General features: G+C 37.6%; 1 protein-coding gene across 20 annotated transcripts in view; it reads left to right on the top strand.

Annotated features, from left to right (window-relative positions):
* Positions 1-18,973, top strand: part of SLC25A21 (solute carrier family 25 member 21) — a 376,779-nt gene that overhangs the window by 67,252 nt on the left and 290,554 nt on the right. For 4 of the 20 annotated variants that reach the window (XM_043516969.1, XM_043516956.1, XM_043516954.1 and 1 more), the window contains 2 exons: positions 15,129-15,208; positions 18,409-18,450. The exons of 7 other annotated variants lie outside the window; for them this stretch is intronic. In XM_043516969.1, the coding sequence (XP_043372904.1) occupies positions 15,129-15,208; positions 18,409-18,450 (122 nt within the window). Of the gene's footprint in view, positions 1-9,947; positions 9,966-15,128; positions 15,209-18,408; positions 18,451-18,973 lie in introns of those variants that run through there. 9 more of the 20 variants (XM_043516961.1, XM_043516955.1, XM_043516960.1 and 6 more) reach the window with 4 other exon arrangements.

Here is an 18,973-nt window from a genome sequence, read left to right as displayed (position 1 = left end):
CTCAATCTTTAATATGAAAAATCATTGGAAAATTCAGCATGTTAAATGCTCTTTGTGGAGTTATTTTTATGGATGCTTTATAACAATCAATTGGAGCAAGAAAAATGCTATTTTTAAGAACATGCAGTTATCAGTTTTATATGATCTACATTTTGGTTTGGTTTTTGTATTAAGAAATGTTCTTGAATATTGAACATATATGTGGATCAAATTATTTTGCCAATAGTTGAATGTTGTGTTTTTTCATGGTACTTTTTAGACAAAGGCCTGATATATTATGTTACAAGTTGCTTTTTATAAGACACACACAACTGTAGAAACAACTACATTCAAATACAAAATTGGATCACTATTTTGAAAACATTCAGGATTGTTCAGATTTGTGGTTTCACTCAGCCAATTGCAGAGATTCTATATGGCACAACCACAAAATTTGTGTCTTTATTCCCTGTAATTCAGGAAGATTTGCTGGATCTGAAATTTCTGTTTGGGCCCATCACAAAGAAAAAATATTAATTTGGTCCCAATCTTGCAAATGATTACAATGCTTAACTTTACTCTTTTGAATAACTTTACTGAAGTCAATGGAGAAAAATTAAGCATGTGTTAAGAGTTTGCAGGATTATAGCCTTTGTTGCTTGTCTGTTAGTTATCTGATTCCATATGTCTGTTTGTGAGTAGTGCTGATCAAATTATTTGTTGCAAATAAATTATCTGACAAATCCAATACTTTTGTCAATGAAATGTTTACAAGCAGACTGATTTTTTCTTAATAAATGTATTTTCTCTTCATAATCATTTAAACAATTTGTGAATAATTTTCAGCCTTTGGATGGCTTGAGATGATTACTTTGATTTTTCAATATTCCTACTGTGTGAGTGGTCAGCTCAGGCATGTGGTATTGTTTCTGCTTCTAATTGGATGTTTCTGCTCCTAACTTAATGACTGAGATGTCTTAAAGGAGAATGGTGACAAACAAATGGCAAATATTCTTTGCGTGTGGATATTGGTATTTACATGAAGAACAGCCATGTTCACCAAACATAATTCTGTTCACATCAATGTTTATAAATATTATTAAAAGGTGTAGAAAATGACACTAACCAACTCTAATAGTTTGGTTCAGTTAATGTAGGAGTGAACTTACTGTGATCCTTGCCCAGAAGTAGCAGTAGGTGGGGAAGAATGGATTTGGCCGGAGTATGTTTACCCATATGTGCCCATGTTTAATATCTTTTGTCCTTGATTTTAAATTAGACAAAGACCTTTGTGTAAATTCATACTTCCTAACTTTTGCAGGGGAATGTAAACTATAGGTTATGTATTCCATACATCCTCCTAGGTTAAAGTTTTAAATGCTGTTATGTAATAAAATAAACTGTGAGAACCCAGAACCAAAAGTACTTGCTGTTCAGTGAACATGTTGTATTCCAAAGTGGTGCTATCAAATGGCTAATGTCCCAGATCTGACCAGTTTAAGCAGTGTTGCAATCTGGTGACAGCAGTGGGCAAATATGCCCCTCTCCACGCCCAAATTCTGCATCTCAGCTGGAAAAAAATGTATTGTAATTGTACTTCAGTAGGAAATAGTGAAGATTTGGGGGCATATAATCCGCTGCAAGCCATGTGCTTTGGCATTTCTGCATGATCTTACCCTGTTCCACCAAGTACATGAATAATGAGGTAATAGGATTAGGATAAACCAATATTGTATTGCCCGGCTATACCGAAAGAAGGACAGAAGACTTTTGACATCGGTTTAATCCAGGGATCGGCAACCTTTGGCATGCAGCCCGCCAGGGTAAGGCCCCTGGAGGGCAGGGCCAATTTGTTTACCTGCCGCGTCTGCAGCTTCGGCCAATTGCAGCTCCCACTGAACCCTGTTGGGTCGCATGCCAAAGGTTGCCGATCCCTGGATTAAACCGATGATTAAATTGATTAATCAGTCTGCAACCTTATTATTAGATGTCTGGGACTACCCGGCAGATAAAAGTGTACAGTGCAGGTAACAAAGTAGCAGCTGTGTTAGTCTGTATTCTCAAAAAGAAAAGGAGTACTTGTGGCACCTTAGAGACTACAAATTTATTTGAGTATAAGGTTTCGTGAGCTACAGATCACTTCATCGGATGCATTTGATGAAGTGAGCTGTAGCTCACAAAAGCTTATGCTCAAATAAATTTGTTAGTCTCTAAGATGCCACAAGTACTCCTTTTCTTAGTGCAGGTAACCCGCATGTTTTTTCTGTAATTATCCAGGGGGCTTCTGCCAGCCCCCCTCTCTTTCCATTCAGAACCCTCCAGCAAATCCGTTGCTGGGACCTTATCATCCATGCCCCCTCGTAGGAGGGTTAAGGTGAGCTATAAGAATTGGGGGTTGGCTCCCTGCCATACCAATCATAGGAGTCCCTCCCCACTCCCTGTTCATTCCTTTAACAAACACCTCTTTTTAAGTTCTTTTCCAAGACATTTATCTGGTCACTGTATACCTTCCCTATGGAATACCTGCCCTGGACATCCACCCTACACTTAAATAATGAATTGCGACATATAGCCTACCGTCTGTCATGCCATTCATGAACAGATCCCTTGCTGAACCTGCTGTGGGGAAGATGAAAAAACCCCAACTGCCCCCAGGCCAATATGGTGGTGAGGGAAAAATTCCTTCCCAGCCCCCCTAAAAAAGGGGCAGCTAGCATAATGCCCACAGCAGGTCTAGACCAAACCTGGTATTTTACCACCTAAACGGGAGGGAGGGTGGATCCTTCTCCAGACTGCTCCGTGTAAAAGGGAGGCTTCAGGCACAGGGTTGCCCCTTTTAAACCCTGCATTCCTAGCGGATGAGTCAGCGACCACGCTGACCCCTTTTGCAACAATTTTCATCCCCTCCCCCACCCCCAAGCCATAAAGCACTGTTCCCTTCATTTGGCCAGCCAGACAAATACTGCCCCCCCACACACATTTGAATGTGAGATGCAATCATTGTAGTGTGCTGATGTTGTTGGTACTCATTTTTTGTCAGTTTTGTACCCCTTCCTGACAGTGGGGAAAAAAACCCAAAATTCCATTCTGGTTAAGAGTCTTCTGTTTTTAAAATACTTATTTTTATTTTTTTTAAATTGCCACAGTACCTGAGAAATTATTTTTTTTAAATAGCCACTATTTTTATGTGACAGTAAGAAAACAAATATGTTAACTGCTTTTCCACTCAGCCACAAACAGTTAAGTAACAAACTCTACTCCAAGGGCTGTGGACATGTCTGATGACATTGTTGATGATGTTGGTACATTGTATAAATGGAAGTTGTAAACTGAGCTAGTTTGGCTTCTCTGGGTTTCTGATCCATTGGACATGTAGGAAAGTGAACTAAAAAGAAAGGAAACAAACAGAATTAAGTTTAAAAAGTTGAATTTGTTTATTTAGCATGGGAGACCCATCTAGTGGTCAAAGTGCAGGACTGGAAGTCAGGAATTGTGGATTCTATTCCCAGCTTTGCCATTGCCTTTCTCTGTGACAGCCAGAGTGCATGGCAGGCCAGTAGTATGGTAAGTTGTAAGTGAAATGCTGAGGAAATGGGGCTTATTGAAGGCTCTTGAAGTATAAGAACTGGCTGATAGTTTATTTCCACCCTGGTAAACCTTTCAAGGCTCATGTGTGAGGATCTGAGGATTGACGAGTCAGAGAAAATGTTTCACACAAATTGTCTGTCAGATGACCTTTTTGTGGGTACATCTGTTCTCTGTTCTTTTATGAATCATCATTGGTTCATCGGAGCAGAGATAATTGGTACTCCACTTCTCATACTTCATCTGCCCTACCTTTTCACGCCCCTCTTCTCCCCTTCTTTCCACATCTCTGCTCTTTTCCTTTTGTCCCCCATATGTTCTGTAGACTCCCAGTTCCTGCCTCAGCTTCCCTCAGCATTCTCATCTCTGAACCCACATTCCTTCAGCCCTCATCCTTATAAAGCAGGGGGTTGTAGGCTGGTTCTGAGGGTCAACTGCAGATCTGGAATGAGAGGGAATAGGGCTCTGTGGATGGTGGGATGGCTGAAATGAGGGATCTTTGTGGAGACTGCAGCTGGACAATTCTGAACCTGCGCATGGCACTAGGAGAGCCCTTGATGTACACCAGACTTGGGCTGTCCTAATTCTAGCCTCTCCAGTGATGTTAGAAGTTCCTGGCTCATGCCTCTACAACCCCAAACTACTGCAGAACTCCATTCCATCCAGGTCCAATTCTGCAATACAATCCACTTCCCCTGATTGGGGGAAGTGGGAATCCATGCAAGGGGTTTAGAGTCCAGTTATTTGAGGGACAAGGAGAGGGGAAATGCATTATAGGGGGTTAGGTACACAGTGTAAGATCAGAGACGCCCCTCCCCCCCACTCCACAAAGCAGGCCACTGTCACATGCTTTCTGCAGCAGCTGAGATTAGATGCTGAATTCCAGCACATTCTGTTGTTTCTCTCTTCAAAGAACAGACACTGTCTAACTCCTGTGGAAGTGTTACTGCCCTCAAAAAATAAAGCACTCAGGCCCAGATCCCCAAAGGTACTTAGGCTCCTAATTTCCAGTGAAATCAATGGAAGTTAGGAGCCTAAATATTTTTGAGGATCTGGGCCTCAGATCACAAGAGACTCCATGTTTCATTTTCTCCAACATACCTGTGTGATCCACTGTAAAAGTACCAGAACCTCCCATTGTAGTGCAGCTTCCAATACAACCTTAACTGTTGGCCCAGCTCCATGAAAATAATACATTAACAAAAAATAGGAAATTCCCTGACACTCAGCTTAAACTTCTAGTTTGCAAGTAACCTAATAATTAAAAACTGCATGCCAAAAATATTAAACATTCTCTCAAACATCTAAATGTGTGAAAATTCATGTTAGATATTCCTGAAGTCTTCTTAATTCAATCCTCCAAGCTACAGATATCAACAATCATATCGTTCTATGGATTGAGTTATACTAAGTCATTTAAAAGAAACAATTAAAAAACCCTTTCACTTTTAGCTAGCCATGGGTCAGAGGAGGTCCACACCTTTTCAAAATTTTAGGGGGCATGAGCTCAGTATGTTGGTTCAGCTACAATTAAAAGTGATGGACTGAAGGGAGAACTTTGGATATGAATCTGAATTTAGATGAAAAATCCGCCTTCTCACAAACATTCAGGATGAGGGGGTCCAGTCCAGAAGTTTGGTTCCACCTCATTTCTCCTTTCAACACATAAGTCACCTATTCCAATTTTATCTATATGCCTTACTGAAGACCATATAAAACAATACACTTTATAGTCTATTCCACACATACCTATGAAGAATATTAAGAGGAATGTTACAGTAAAAACTGAGTATTTACAATTATGGAAATAAAATGTCAAAGGGAGGGAGATATGTATTCAGATACATCAAGCTGTTCATTTGTACATTTATTTAAGAGCTTGGTTATAAAATATGATTTTGCATATTCAAGAGCTCCACAGGAAACTTTGCCTCCTTCACTGTCGTGGTCTGTCAGGCATACAGACATCTACAACAACAGTAGATACTGATACTCTTATATGCCAGCATCTAAGCTTGTAGAGTGAAAGAACATATTATGTTATAATGTATTTATCAAATAGTATGTTAACTTGTAATTAAAGACATTGGACCTGATTTCTCACTCTGTTACTATGGTTTAAAGTCCCTTAGGATATACATTTAAACTTTAACTTAAATAGATTTTGTTCTCTGATATATAATATGTTTATAGTTAAGTATTCAAACTGTTCATAGCAACCTGTTTGAATAGTGATACACTCATGAATTTGTTGCTTTCTTTTTGTGTTAATTTCCTAAGATTATATGGAAATTAAGTTTCTAGTATTTGTAATCAAAAATAGAAGATGATTATGGGTAGATTAATCATGCAGCAACCTGGAAATTACTATGGAAGGGAAAAACCTTAAAGGAAGAAATTCATGGCTTTGGAAATTCATTAGCTTGGCTTGGGTAATGGTGAACTCTAAAAAGAAGTCCATTTGTAAAAAGGATACTTCCTCTAATAGAAAGTGATGTGGGTTATACACATTTGGGAGGGGGAATATGTGTAAACAGTCCAATATTTAGCTTAAAAATATCTCTGCTAATGTTACATATCTGCATGAGAAAAATATAAGAATTTAGTAACGTTAGCCTTCTGAGGAAAATAACTTTTATTATATTTCTAGTGTGCTTGCTTAAAACATTTTTGTTAACTAGTGCTCACCATTGCTAAAAAGCATCAGAGATTTTCCTGTGGTTGCATACACATGATCTTCTGAGTAACATAATGTGAAGATATTCAAATACAGGAGTAGACAAAAGAAAAAAAGTTATACATTCAAAAGGCAGAGAACTTTACAATGCTTCAAGTAAGTAAAAGCAGATGTTGAAAAGTTTAGAAAATCAAGACATTATTTTCCTAAACACATTATAAATAAGCTTTGAAGTAATACAAAATACCCTGTTTGTTTTATTGATAGCATCTTTTTGTAAAAAACTTTATCAATGCTTGTTTAAGTTATAGACTAAATGATATCTGTGTGGTTAAACAACCAACCGTATCTCTTTGCAAACACAATGCTGAAAGACACGCAGTGTCTGAATCCTTCAAAAGCCTATCTGATTAGATCTTTTGAAATTAATTTTAAACAGCTTAAATATTTTGTATGTTTTCAGAATGTAAAAATTAAACCTAATTGTTTTTATATTACCTCAAAAAAATGTGACTTTGCATTGCTCCAGAAAAGTCATTTTAAACCTGTAAATAATTATTCTAAAATGTTGGTTTTATAAAGGCTTTTATAATAGAGATGTTTTTTACAGCCTTGATAATCTTTTCTAGTGTTATACTTTACTTTCAACAAACATTTTAAGTCCTTAATAAATATATAAACTGATGATGATCTATATGTGAGAGGTTCTAAAATGCATCCATGAAAAGGGGTTATGTGAATTAAACACTTATGAAGTGATAGTCCAAAAACTGATATTCTGTCTCCCCAGAGCAAGCATAACAAAGGCAGTCACGGCATTGGCACTTAGCACTGTTTACGTGATTCCATAAAGAATGGGCCAACTGAATAATAAATTTGCCAAATGGCAAGAATTATACCTGTTTGGTCAGGCAAGTGTTTCCAGATACCAGACAGATATTTGGGAGCATGTTCATTCAATTAGCAATAAGGGTTCAAGGGAAACTTTCAAGTCTTACATTCAAGTATATTCTGTCTATTTAGTAGCTAGATGTAGAGTATATCATTATGTAGAACTGCCATTTTCCAGTCATTTCTCACTCATTTTGGATGCTGGCGTGTCTGGAAGATGGAAGCAGAGAGGAAAAAAGCCTCACTGTCTCTCAAACTTCCACATGCCCCTTTGTTTTATAATATTCCGCCTCCCACACAATACTCTTGGGTTTGTTTGTTTTTATAGCATAAGATGAGGATTTGAGGGAAGAGGGCACTTTCTCAGTCTCTGCTGCTGGCTGTAGTGCTAGTGCACTGGTGAGCAGTATTAGCACTAGGTAAACAGATACAAAAACTTCAGACAGCACTACACCTACATGCCAGGAATCTTTGCATCTTGCTCTCCGGGTTTTGGTGGTTGCTCTTGTGAGAGTTGGGTGAAGTTCAGCTGCTCTATTAGTCTGCTTGGCTTAGTTTACAAGTTATTGTTTTAGACCCTGAGGTTGCAGAAAGGGACTCTTTTATTTGGTTTCGTCCAGAGGGTCATATGTCTTTAATTTTAAGACAAAATTCTTCTGCCTTTTAATCTGCTGACCTGTAATTGGGCCTCTAATTTTGCATAGGCAATTTTTGCATGCACAGTTGGTGTATTTGCACACTTAATTACTATAAGTGCAAAAGTCAAATTTACATTCACACATAGATGCACATACATGTTTATGGTGCACAGAATCCACAGTTTGAAAATTTGGTTCCATATAGAGTAACTTGTACAATTTCAATTTTCCTATACTCTTTATCTTGTAATTCCTATTTCTTATGTAGGAAAATAAAGAATTGAGGCCTACAAAAGTTAATAAAATATTTCAATACATAAAAATCTGTCATAACAGAGCTCCCCAGCAAAATGACACATGGCAGACACATTGTAGCACTAGGCTTTAGGATTTGAGACTACTTAGTTCCCTGAGAGCCAGTGTAGTTGTGCATTGTACTTGCCATTACTGATGGTGTTTTGATATATATCTTTGGGATGGATGTTGCATCATGCCTGGTCACATAACTAACAGTGTAATGCTTGAATCATTAAAAGAAAAAACTAAAATCCTGATCTACTTTTTTGCTGCTGCTGCTGCTCATCTTACTGTCCTTTTAAATCTGCCTGTTTCTCTTCTCTCTCACTGCTACCATGACTATCTAATGAAAGATACAGAAAACTATAATATATATTTGAAATCTCAGTTTGTCTCTCCCCTCAGGATGACTCTTGTGATGTACCTGTTGACTTCATTGCTCTACCCAGCATTGTTCACGTTTTACCCCATTATTTCGATTCTATATTTTTCTGAAGTTGTATATTCTCAAATATACAAATAAATAGTCTCTCTAAATAAAAATATGACCAGAACTCAATTAGTTATCCCTTCCCAAATATCTATATCCATTCAGTCCTGTGCCTCTTTAATGAAAGTGCCTTCATGGCCTACCAGTTCATGCAGTCATGTATTTTAGTTATATGGTAAACTGTTTGGGGTCATCTTTTCATTCTGTGTGTACAGTGTCTAGCATCATGGGGCTCTGATCTCTGATTGTGGCCTTAATAAATACATGATATGGACATTGGTTGGCTAGGACTTGCATAGAGACCCCCAATTTGTATTACATAGGCCATGTCTGAGCCATCCACAAGTAATGAAGTTTGGGCCAGTGTGTTTAGGTTTGTCTGAGAAATAAAATTTTGTCTCTAAGACACAATTGTTTAAAAAAAATTGAAATAATTTTTTGAAATGTTTAATGTAAACCAGATCATTTGCAAATGTTCTTGAGAAACCTCCTTCATCTCTTAATTTTTTAAAACTGGAAATGTGATAGAATCAATTTTATAGTATTTTAATGAATAAAAGTTATTTGCATTCTTTGTCTCTCCAAATGTAAATTAGTCACTTCCATAATTTATTCCTGTTTTAAAAAAAAGAAGAAGCAGCAGCCTGAGACTCATTTAGATTTTTAAAAAGTAATAGTAATACAATGCATGTGGACTTCTTTTCTCACCTTTTATCTTCACAAATAAAGGTATAATTTCCATTCTCACATGCAATTTTACAAGATGCGTCAGAGTATAAATCTACAGAAAAACAGATCATTTTTAACTGCAATACAAAAAATAATGAAATGTACTCTATTTTTGGAGCATCATTAATTTCTACAAAATGAATGCATAAAAAGCTTAGTCTGAATACTGTTGCTACTGTACTTTAATTAGTTCTGGTATCATAGAGGAACAACATATCTTTCTCTTTTTCCTCATAACTTTCATCATGATTGTATAGTCAAATTTCCTTTTTATGTATGTGATATAGACAGTAACTTTCTTAATGTTTATGCAGATGCTAAAATTAGCAAAAATATCTTATACTTTTTTAACTTGCATCAGTCACAGGGTGTGTGTTTCTTGTTGTCAGAATATTCTAAGTTTCTTTTCACAGTTCATCACGTAATTCACTGATACAATGGTATAAAAGAAGGCAATGCATCAGCCTTTTCTGCAACAGAGCCAAGTTACAGCTGACCGTTTTCCCATGGAAGCATTTGCCAGTCAAATATAACCCTTTTGTTTATGATGATATTTCCAGAGTCTGTGTTAGGGAAGGACAATTCAAAGAACCTGAAATGCTGCCACTGGAGAGCTTCCCCAAAGGAAAACTGAATCATGATTTCTGAAATGCAGAGGACTTTCTGCTAGAATTGTGATGTATATTTATGTTCTATGATGTGTTTTTCATTACCAAAAATGTAAGCCTCATCAAATGATAGAGCAAATTCATTAAGAACATACAGTAACTATCTCTGCTCTTGTTTTTTTTTCTTCCACTTTTCTGTCACTATTAGCAGTGAAAAGATTAATTATTGCTGATAGTTTAAAACGTCACTTCTTAATTCCTAGCTTTCTTTTCTTCTCCTTATTTAATATTTTCCTTCCTTACTCATACTCTCACGGTGTATTTTTGTTTGCCAGATATAGTAATGTTAACACTGGGCAATGCTCTGCCATAATTTCACAAACAGAACTCTCATTTGTCAGTGGGAGGCTTCCATTAAAAAAAAAAGTGATGACAAGATGCACTTATGGCCCGCAATTATCAAAGACTACTATAGTAACTTATTTTTGGGAGAGTGAAACAGTGCCTAGCAAAGAGGTGAGTGTGTATATAAATGGGAAGGGACTACTGAAAAGAAGAAAGACAAGGTTATTTGATTTTGAGACAAGTGGACTTTAAAGAATGGAAATTGTACATTATGATGAAAATAAACTGCCAAGTGAATGTACAGTTTATTTTCCTCAATGTGCAATTTCCATTCTAAAGTGTTAATGCCCTTTATTTGATATATTTAGATTTATGCAAATGCTAAAAATAGGGCTCCCATATACATGGTCTAAGCACCCTTAACATCACTTAAAAATACATTACAAATAATACCCTAAGTGTAGCAGTACAATTTAAAATAAACAGCTGCCAATAAGCCAGGCAATTTAAAAACTCATTTTCCTCTTCCTCTCCAGCAATATCCCACCCTTACAATTCCCCTAGGGAAAAAAAGATGAGCTTTGCAATGTGCCATGAAGGTCATCACATTTGAGCTATTTCAGACCAAAACAGGGAGTGAGTTTCAAAGGCCCACAAGGCTCTTTCCAAGAACATCCTGCCAGTAGCTCCTCCCTGTTTATAACAATTGAGCTTCAGCTTGAGTGGCTCTTCTGATCTCAACTGTAGCATTATGGCATACAGAGAGAGGCATTCTCTCTTTAGACCCTTTCTACACTTAAGGTCAAACTGTGCTGGGACATTCTTGAAATTAAGGTGCTGACATGGTTGTCATGGCCGATATAGAGAAACCTACTGTAGGGTGACCAGAAAGCAAGGGTGAAAAAATCAGGACAAGGAGTGGGGGGTAATAGGCACCTATATAAGAAAAAGCCCCAAATATCAGGACTGCCCCTATAAAATCGGGACATCTTGTCACCCTAACCTACTGGGACCAGCTACATTAACAAAACTGTTCTGTTATGATGATTATGTCTTACCAAGCTGTATTGTATGTGTAGGTGGAATAAACCTTGTTATAATCATGTTACTGCACAGTCAGGATCTTTATACTGATTTGTAAAATAGTTTACAACCAGTGGACAGGGGCTTTTACAGGCTCCCGGGATTTCCTTGTTAAATTTCACCACCAAATTCAGTTCATATTCTTCACAAAAGGAAAATTATGTGAGTAGTGTGGTGTTCTGTTTTGGTGGGTATCATGAAAGTTATACGTACACCGTTCTGTGTGTTTAAATTAGAGAAAGCAGGGTTAAAGACGTGCATCTTGCATTTGGAATGGGAGACGATAGTGTCTGGTGGTTCTTAGTTCCTGTCAGAGTTCATTCCATACTTGTATACCTGCCCCCCAAAAGGCTTTTTCTGCTGTACGGATGTGGCAGTTCCAGCGTTCCTGAGGAGATGAATTATTAACTAGAGCTCTTGTCGCAAAACTTTAGGCAACCTTTTAGGTATCCTGGGCCCAGGCCATTTCAGCACCTTGAAGATAAGAACCAAGACCTTGAATATGGCTCAGTATTCTGTGGGAAGCCAGAGTAGAGAGCAGAGGACAGATTTGATGTGTTTGTGATAGCCTGTTTGCTGAGGAGATGTGCTATGGCTTTTTGTAGTAGGGCTAAGGGCTGGTGGCTTCATGCTCAGGTATAGTGCCTTCTTGTAGTCCCACTCTGTGTGTGTGTGTGTGTGTGTGTGTGTGTGTGTGTGTGTGTGTGAGAGAGAGAGAGAGAGAGAGAGAGAGAGTGGTGTATAATTGAGGCCAGGTCAGATCATTATCAATCAGAGTGGGAAGGCAATTCCTAGCCAACTTGAAATGGTAAAAAGCTTTATTTGAGGACACTGCTTTGTGATTAGTGCAGGGAGGAATCCAGGAGTTCTCATAAACTATGGACTGAACTGATCAATAGTAGGTGAATAATGACTTATCCCGGGTCTTGAAAGTAATGTTGTTGCTTTTAGAACGGCCCAGGTGGCATCAGATGCTAGAATTTTCAAAAATGCTTCTGGGGAGCTGTAATGGACTTCACCATCCCAGAACACCTCCTCATGGCATTGTTGTCACCCACCATCCCAGAGCACCGTCTTCTGGCATTGCTGTCTATCTCATGTAGTGGGTACATAACCTTTTGACCAGGTCCCTCTAGAGTCCTGCCCCTTTCAGGGCATTAATGTCCTACATAATGTCCTTCATCAGTTTTTAAACAACAAGTAGCAAACCATAAAGACTTCTGCCCCACTGTGGGTCTTCAGTTCCAGTATCTTCACCGACTGACATCAAAATGATAACACCAACTCCTACCCCTGTGGCTTTGGGATTTCAGTCTCTCTTCTGATTCCCCTTTGTCCTCTGTCCTATTGTCAGGACACTGACCTGCAGGGCCATTTCCCTTGGGTCCCACCCCACTTTCTAGGGGCCCACCACAGAAACTAATCCTGGTTCCTATACCTTATTCCTCTCTTCCCTCCCCACCAATATCTGAGTCCTTCTTCAGTCTCTTCACCCAGGAGACAACTTCCACCCTGCCTCTTCCTCAGGCCTTCCCACCCTGGGTATCCTCTTAATGTTGCTCTAAATGCCTTCCTTTATGATAACTACCCAGCTCGTTCCCATCTAGGTATGTTCCTAAATTGAGCCTGGCACAGCCTCCAGGTAGAACAAGGTGAGCTAATTGGGCTTTCAGGCTCCTGTTAACCCATCATTGGTCTGTGTTGGGTTTATACACCCCATCACAGGAAAATACCCCTAAATGCTGCCAGCAAGGGTCTCATCACTGCATACTATCAGTATACTTTTCAGGCATTATAAATAGTTTCCAAAAAAAGTATACTTCACCTAAGTTTGTTTGCCAGCTTCCATGGTTGGGAAAGAGTGTATTTATTTAAATGGAAAAACAAATGAGTAGATTCCCCTGTCCCTTATCCTCTCTCTCTTCAAGGATACGCACTCTAGGATACAGACTTATCATAAGCTAAGAAGGAATTTTCCTTGTTTAAAATTCTGATACCACGTCACTGGTTTAATGTGTAATTCATCCTTGAGTATGCTGGGCACAGAAACTGTTAGCTCTTTGCTGGAAAGAATTGTATATATGCCACATATGGGGTGGTGATATCAGTGTGACAAATTGCAGAGTCATCTGATAAATTGTATTTACATCCACCTTTGACCGTCTCACCTGCTCTCTGCCCACTAATCCATTTCCACTGGGATTTATTCTAACATTCCAAACCTTGGAGCAGCTTCAAACATTTGCTATTTTTAAAGAAAATCAACCTGTCAGAAAAAAATATCCTTCTTGCATCCCAGCAAAGAATTACTTCAGCCTCAAAAATTATACTGGCCTAAGTTGGGCCCCACAATGGGCAATAATCAACGCTACACCAGTGATAAGGTCTGATACCTTGCAATCCACTAGTTCTAGAAATGGGAATGTTACACATTTTGAAAAGAGATTTTCAGCTTTCCAGTGAGATGCACAACACTTGCTTCTAGCTCTGGGAGTTCTTGAGATATTAGACTTTAAAATTATGACATTTATAGGTATAAAAGAATCTATTTTAGGTCACTTAGAGAAATTTCTCCCTCTTATGTGGCACTTATGATACTAAAGGAGCCGGAGTTTACAGGAGATGGGATTGACTTGAGTGGGAGAAGAGTTAAGCCAACACTGAGCCCACTTGAAAATCCCGCTCAGAGAATACACGATAATGTGGTATAGGTGTTTTATTGGCATGAAAGGGGGATGCATTAAATGTGAGTTGTGAAGCCATTAGTGAGTTATGCATATCATCTCAAACAAATTCCAATAAAACCTCGATATCACTCCACAACCCCATATGCGTACATGCATACGCAAACACTCTGTCTCCCCCACCCCCACTTGCATTGCCATTAATGTCAATGGGAGCAGCATTAGGCGGACACAGAGCACTTTTGAAAATCTCACCTTCTAGTTATAGCCTGTTTTAAACTCTAAGTCAGAAAGAACCTTAACTTGAAGTGCAAACTCCTATACTGTTGTAGACTGATTTCTGGATTCACTCTTGTTATTTCAATACATCAACAATTATTTGTTATTATTAAATATTATCCAAATACGGTGATTTTTTAGAAAAAAGTAATTAGTAAATTTCTGGATGACTAAAATTTAATTCATTTCCAGTAAGACAAATTTATTTATGGATGGTGCACTTAAGCCTCAGTTCAGCAAAGTGCTTAAACACATGCCTATATCTAAACTTGAAGTTAGGTATGTGCTTAAGTGCCTTGCTGAATCAAGATCCTACTTAGGATCCCACTGGCTTTTGAGCAGGTTTTTCAACATAAGATACAGACCATCCAGAGGTAATTGTCTTGCCTAGCCCCTGTTATGGCAAAAGGGGAGCATGAAACAAATGTCTGGGTGAAGCAAAAATGGATGTTTACAGCTACATTTGAAAACTGACTTTATGAACTGTTTGCTTATTGCTACTGAAGAAACCTGCTAAATACAGGACTTCTAATATGAAAACATAAGAGCATCAGCAAATATGTGCAGTGCTTTGGGAAGGAAGCCCGACATCTGCTGTGTGAAGAGCTCACCCAGGAATAGGCTGCAACAAGCTTTGCTTTACAATTACAGTATTTTTGGCTCTAGTACCTTATTTGACAGTAAAAATTAGTATGATATAATCAATATGGAAATATTAAATGACACTTTGCAAATATATAGTATGCTTTTAAAATGTATATACCTTAGACATACTTTAAACCTAAATTAGATTTGTTTATCTAGTAGGGAATGTACTTGAATTCTAAATAATTATTTTCTCAGGAAAATAACCAGCTCAGATCCTCCTAGAGAAATTTTGAAAAGGAGTGACCACCTCCTGCTGTGCTGCATCACACTTTTAAGTAAGTCTTGTCCAGTTGGTACATTCCTTTTAACTTTGTTAGCAATCCTGGGACATAAAGAGAAGTAAACAAAATTGAGCAATTTTAGCAGAGTTTTAGTGCCAAATGTTCACAATTAGAAGGAAAGGACATTTTCCACAGTGAAATGTAATTACTGTGAAAAATGACAGACTAATAGAAATGGAAACTGGAGTCCCCCATTTGTTGAGCTGATACAGTGTAGTGAAAAACAGTAGTTCTTCTCTGAGCGATGGTCCCTATGTGGATTCCAAACATTGGTACACATGCGCATTATGCGCCAGAGCCTGAACTGTTCATAGTAGTGTCAGTTGACCTTCATGTGCGTCGGCCGCGTGGTGCATTGAGGCTTTAAGAGGCTGTGTGAGTTGATGCTGCTCCAGTTCCCTCTTACCACCGCATGGCCAGAGTCAGAGCCCCTGTTCCTCAGTGCTCTTAGCTTGCTAAGAAAAGTGCTTCTGTTCCTTGTTTATGTTTTTTTTCTAGTTTTAGGTGTTCGTTGTCCATTTGTTCATTGTCAGTTAGTTAGTTTATATTGCTGCAACACAGAAAGCTTGGAAAGGACACATGGGCCTCTTCAGAGAGAGACTAGCATCATTTGTGAATCTAGGTTTTCTCAAAAGTTACCAACCAATGGTGAAATTCTTGTTAGTGAAAAAGTTTTGCTCCAAGTCTTCCCTATTATTTAAACCAGCCTTTCTCAACCTTTTTGATATCTGGGACCAGTTTGCTGTCATCCTAAACTATGTCAGAGAGATCTCAGGGATTGGCACTGGTCCATGGAAACGGTAGTTGAAAAGCACAGATTTAAATGCTGTTTTAGTGTAATTGACAGTACTTAAGAGATGCATGGGTCCCTGCACAGGGATCTGAGTCAGTATGAGTCATTTTCACGCTCAAGATTTCACTGACCAGACATGCCATTTAAGATCACTTGTGCAGTTAGTTCATAAACCTTAGCTTCAATGAGCATTGTCACAAGAAAATGTTTCAACCTGTTTATCAGCATCATTTAATTTCTCCTCTATTTTGAGATTGGTTTGGGGGTGGGAGGAGAATGAGGGATAAGAGGAGGGAAATAACTTTTATATACCAAGAAAAATTGTAACATAAAATGACAAAATATTTCCATTTATTTAGATTGTACAGTACATTTTAATTTTTTTCTTCAGTTTTTTCTTCAGCTTACTTCAGTAAAGTGACTGTACCCATGTTAAGTATCCTCACACCTTCTTGTCAACTGTCTAAATGGGCCATCTTAATTATCACTACAAAAGGGTTTTTTTTTCTCCTGCTGATAATAGCTCATGTTTAATTAATTAGCCTCTTGCTCCACCTTTTCATATTCTCTGTATGTATATATATATCTTCTTACTATATGTTCCATTCTATATCTGATTAAGTGGGCTGTAGCCCACAAAAGCTTATGCTCAAATAAATTTGTTAGTCTCTAAGGTGCCACAAGTACTCCTGTTCTTTTCTCCATAGTGAGTTGCATTTCATATAGTGTTTTGTTTTTTTTTTCAAGGACAGGATTTTCTTAATACTGACAAAACCAGGGTATAATTAACATGTATAGAAAATAATTTTCATAAACAAAGTGAAGCCTTATTATTTTTTTTGCAGTATTTGTCAAGATGTTTTGTGTTTTTTTGCAACTGTTCTCTAATGCTTGCGCTGCTCCTTTCATTAAGTAAGAAAACATCTGGGGAAGTGGTGAGAAAAAGGTATTCCGACTCTTAATGTAGCCTGCTTAGTTGTTTTCTACTTAATTATTAACTTTGGGAGGTTTATATATTTTATACTGTTCCATTATTATTGAAAATTGGCAGTTAATGACACTGTTACATTTGAATGTATAAATTTATTTTGTTCCCAAACACAAGAAATAGATATTTTTGAAACAGATTTTTGATAATATCAAGGGGTAATTTGTTGAGTTGGTTTTCTTCTTTTTCTTTCGGTACAACGTAATACTTCTGCTGTTCTTGGAAATCAGGAGAGACATTTAGCTATTTACTTAATTGTGTTTTTAATCTGTCATGTGACACCAGAAACAAGAAAACTTCACATTCTGCACTTTGCTAGTCAGCTTTAAAAACACATCAACAAGTACAGAGTATCAAATTCACATGTCTGTTTTTCCATGGCAAATACAGGTTACTCAGAGTGTATTTTGAAAGGGAAAACAGGGAGGAAGTACTGTTTTGAAAAGCAGTTACTTTAGCATTTAAGTTGCTGTGAATATTTTTTTAATCACACCTTCTCTTGTTGATGTGGGCTACAGGAATGAAAAGTTACTTTAGTGAAGGCTTCCTGTCCTACTTTAAAACCTACAGCTAAAGTGAATTTAATTTAACTTTACTATAGGCTATTGACCAGCTCATTCATCTGGAGTTGCCTTTGTCCCCTATCCTGTTGTTTAATATAGTGTATTATGTAGGGTATGATAATGATTCTGTGTCTGAAGGACATGCAAAATGTTATTCTCTAAATCTGATTTCAAGGTCATTTTGCAGATCATGTGCTGAAAAAGCAAGACTAACCCTGTTCCCACATATAATCATCTAGTTTGCAACTATACATCTTTTTTTTCTGTTTGTGAATCACTTGCAAGACATAACTTGTTTCACTGGAAAAACGGGGGGAAATTGACAAAGGATAGGAAAGAAAAACAGAATAAGGAGTAGACAACAAATGGAGACAAGGAAACTGAGTGGAACAAATAAAAAAATAAATAAAATAAAAACAGACAGGGGACTGAGAATTATTTTATTTACTTAGCTTAGGGCCTGATCAAACTTCCACTGAAATCAATGTAAATCTTTTAATTTACTTTTGCTGGAGTTGGACCCCGCTCTTGCTTCCTAAATTGTATTTACCTTTAAACAGCTCAAATCTCTATTATCTATTGAAGGAGGGTGAAGTGGAAGGTAATGGTAGAATGTATTTACTGATGGAAGTTGAATCAAATTGTGCGGATATGTCAATTCAGAAATCCTACTTTAAACAAACATCCTTGCTGGTAATCTGTTAACTAATTACAATTTAAAAAAATTAAAATCCAATTTAGTTTTTCGCTGTTTATACTGCTTGGTCATTTTTTGACATTTCTCTCAACTGCAGCAGGGAGTACCAATGAATCTGGTTTCACTGTTCTTTATAATCTGTTTCACTTTCAGGTTCCCAATACTGGAATGCTTGGGTTAGAAACCCTGCACGAGTTACATTTATGTAAACTGCTTTTTCCAGTGCATATTGAAAGAAAGTATAGTATGTTGCTCTTTGGTTTTGGAAGAGCTTATTTTTACAAGATCTAAATTTAGGGCCACTTTTGAGGAGTTCCCCTTTAATGATTTGGCATGTTAATAGGATAGACATTTTAAAATATTTATGCCACAATAAGAAATCTCTCCTCCCCATCCCCCTCCAAATTTTATGTCATGCTCAGGTACAAGCATATGCTCTGGTATTCAAAAAAAAATTCAGCCAGAAGTTGTTTCTTGAATGTTGCATAGTGTGGCCCTGGCAGAAGAGAATTGAGAGATGTCTTGCAATGATATCTGGCATTTCCTGTTGGTTGAAATGTTGCTTTGCTTACTATGTAAATATTTAGTGTTATCATTGGCAAGGCAAACTTATATAGAAAAATGTTGGTGTGAATTTTACTGGTGAGATGGGATTACAGGCCATAAAAATTCTCAGTTTCCTTTTTAAAAACTTAATCCATTTGTCCAACAGGAATGA

Source organism: Dermochelys coriacea, chromosome 6 (genome assembly GCF_009764565.3).
Source record: "Dermochelys coriacea isolate rDerCor1 chromosome 6, rDerCor1.pri.v4, whole genome shotgun sequence".
In the NCBI taxonomy this organism is placed as follows: domain Eukaryota; kingdom Metazoa; phylum Chordata; order Testudines; family Dermochelyidae; genus Dermochelys; species Dermochelys coriacea.
Note: the sequence above shows the minus strand (reverse complement) of the source record. Positions and strands in the feature narration are given on the sequence as shown.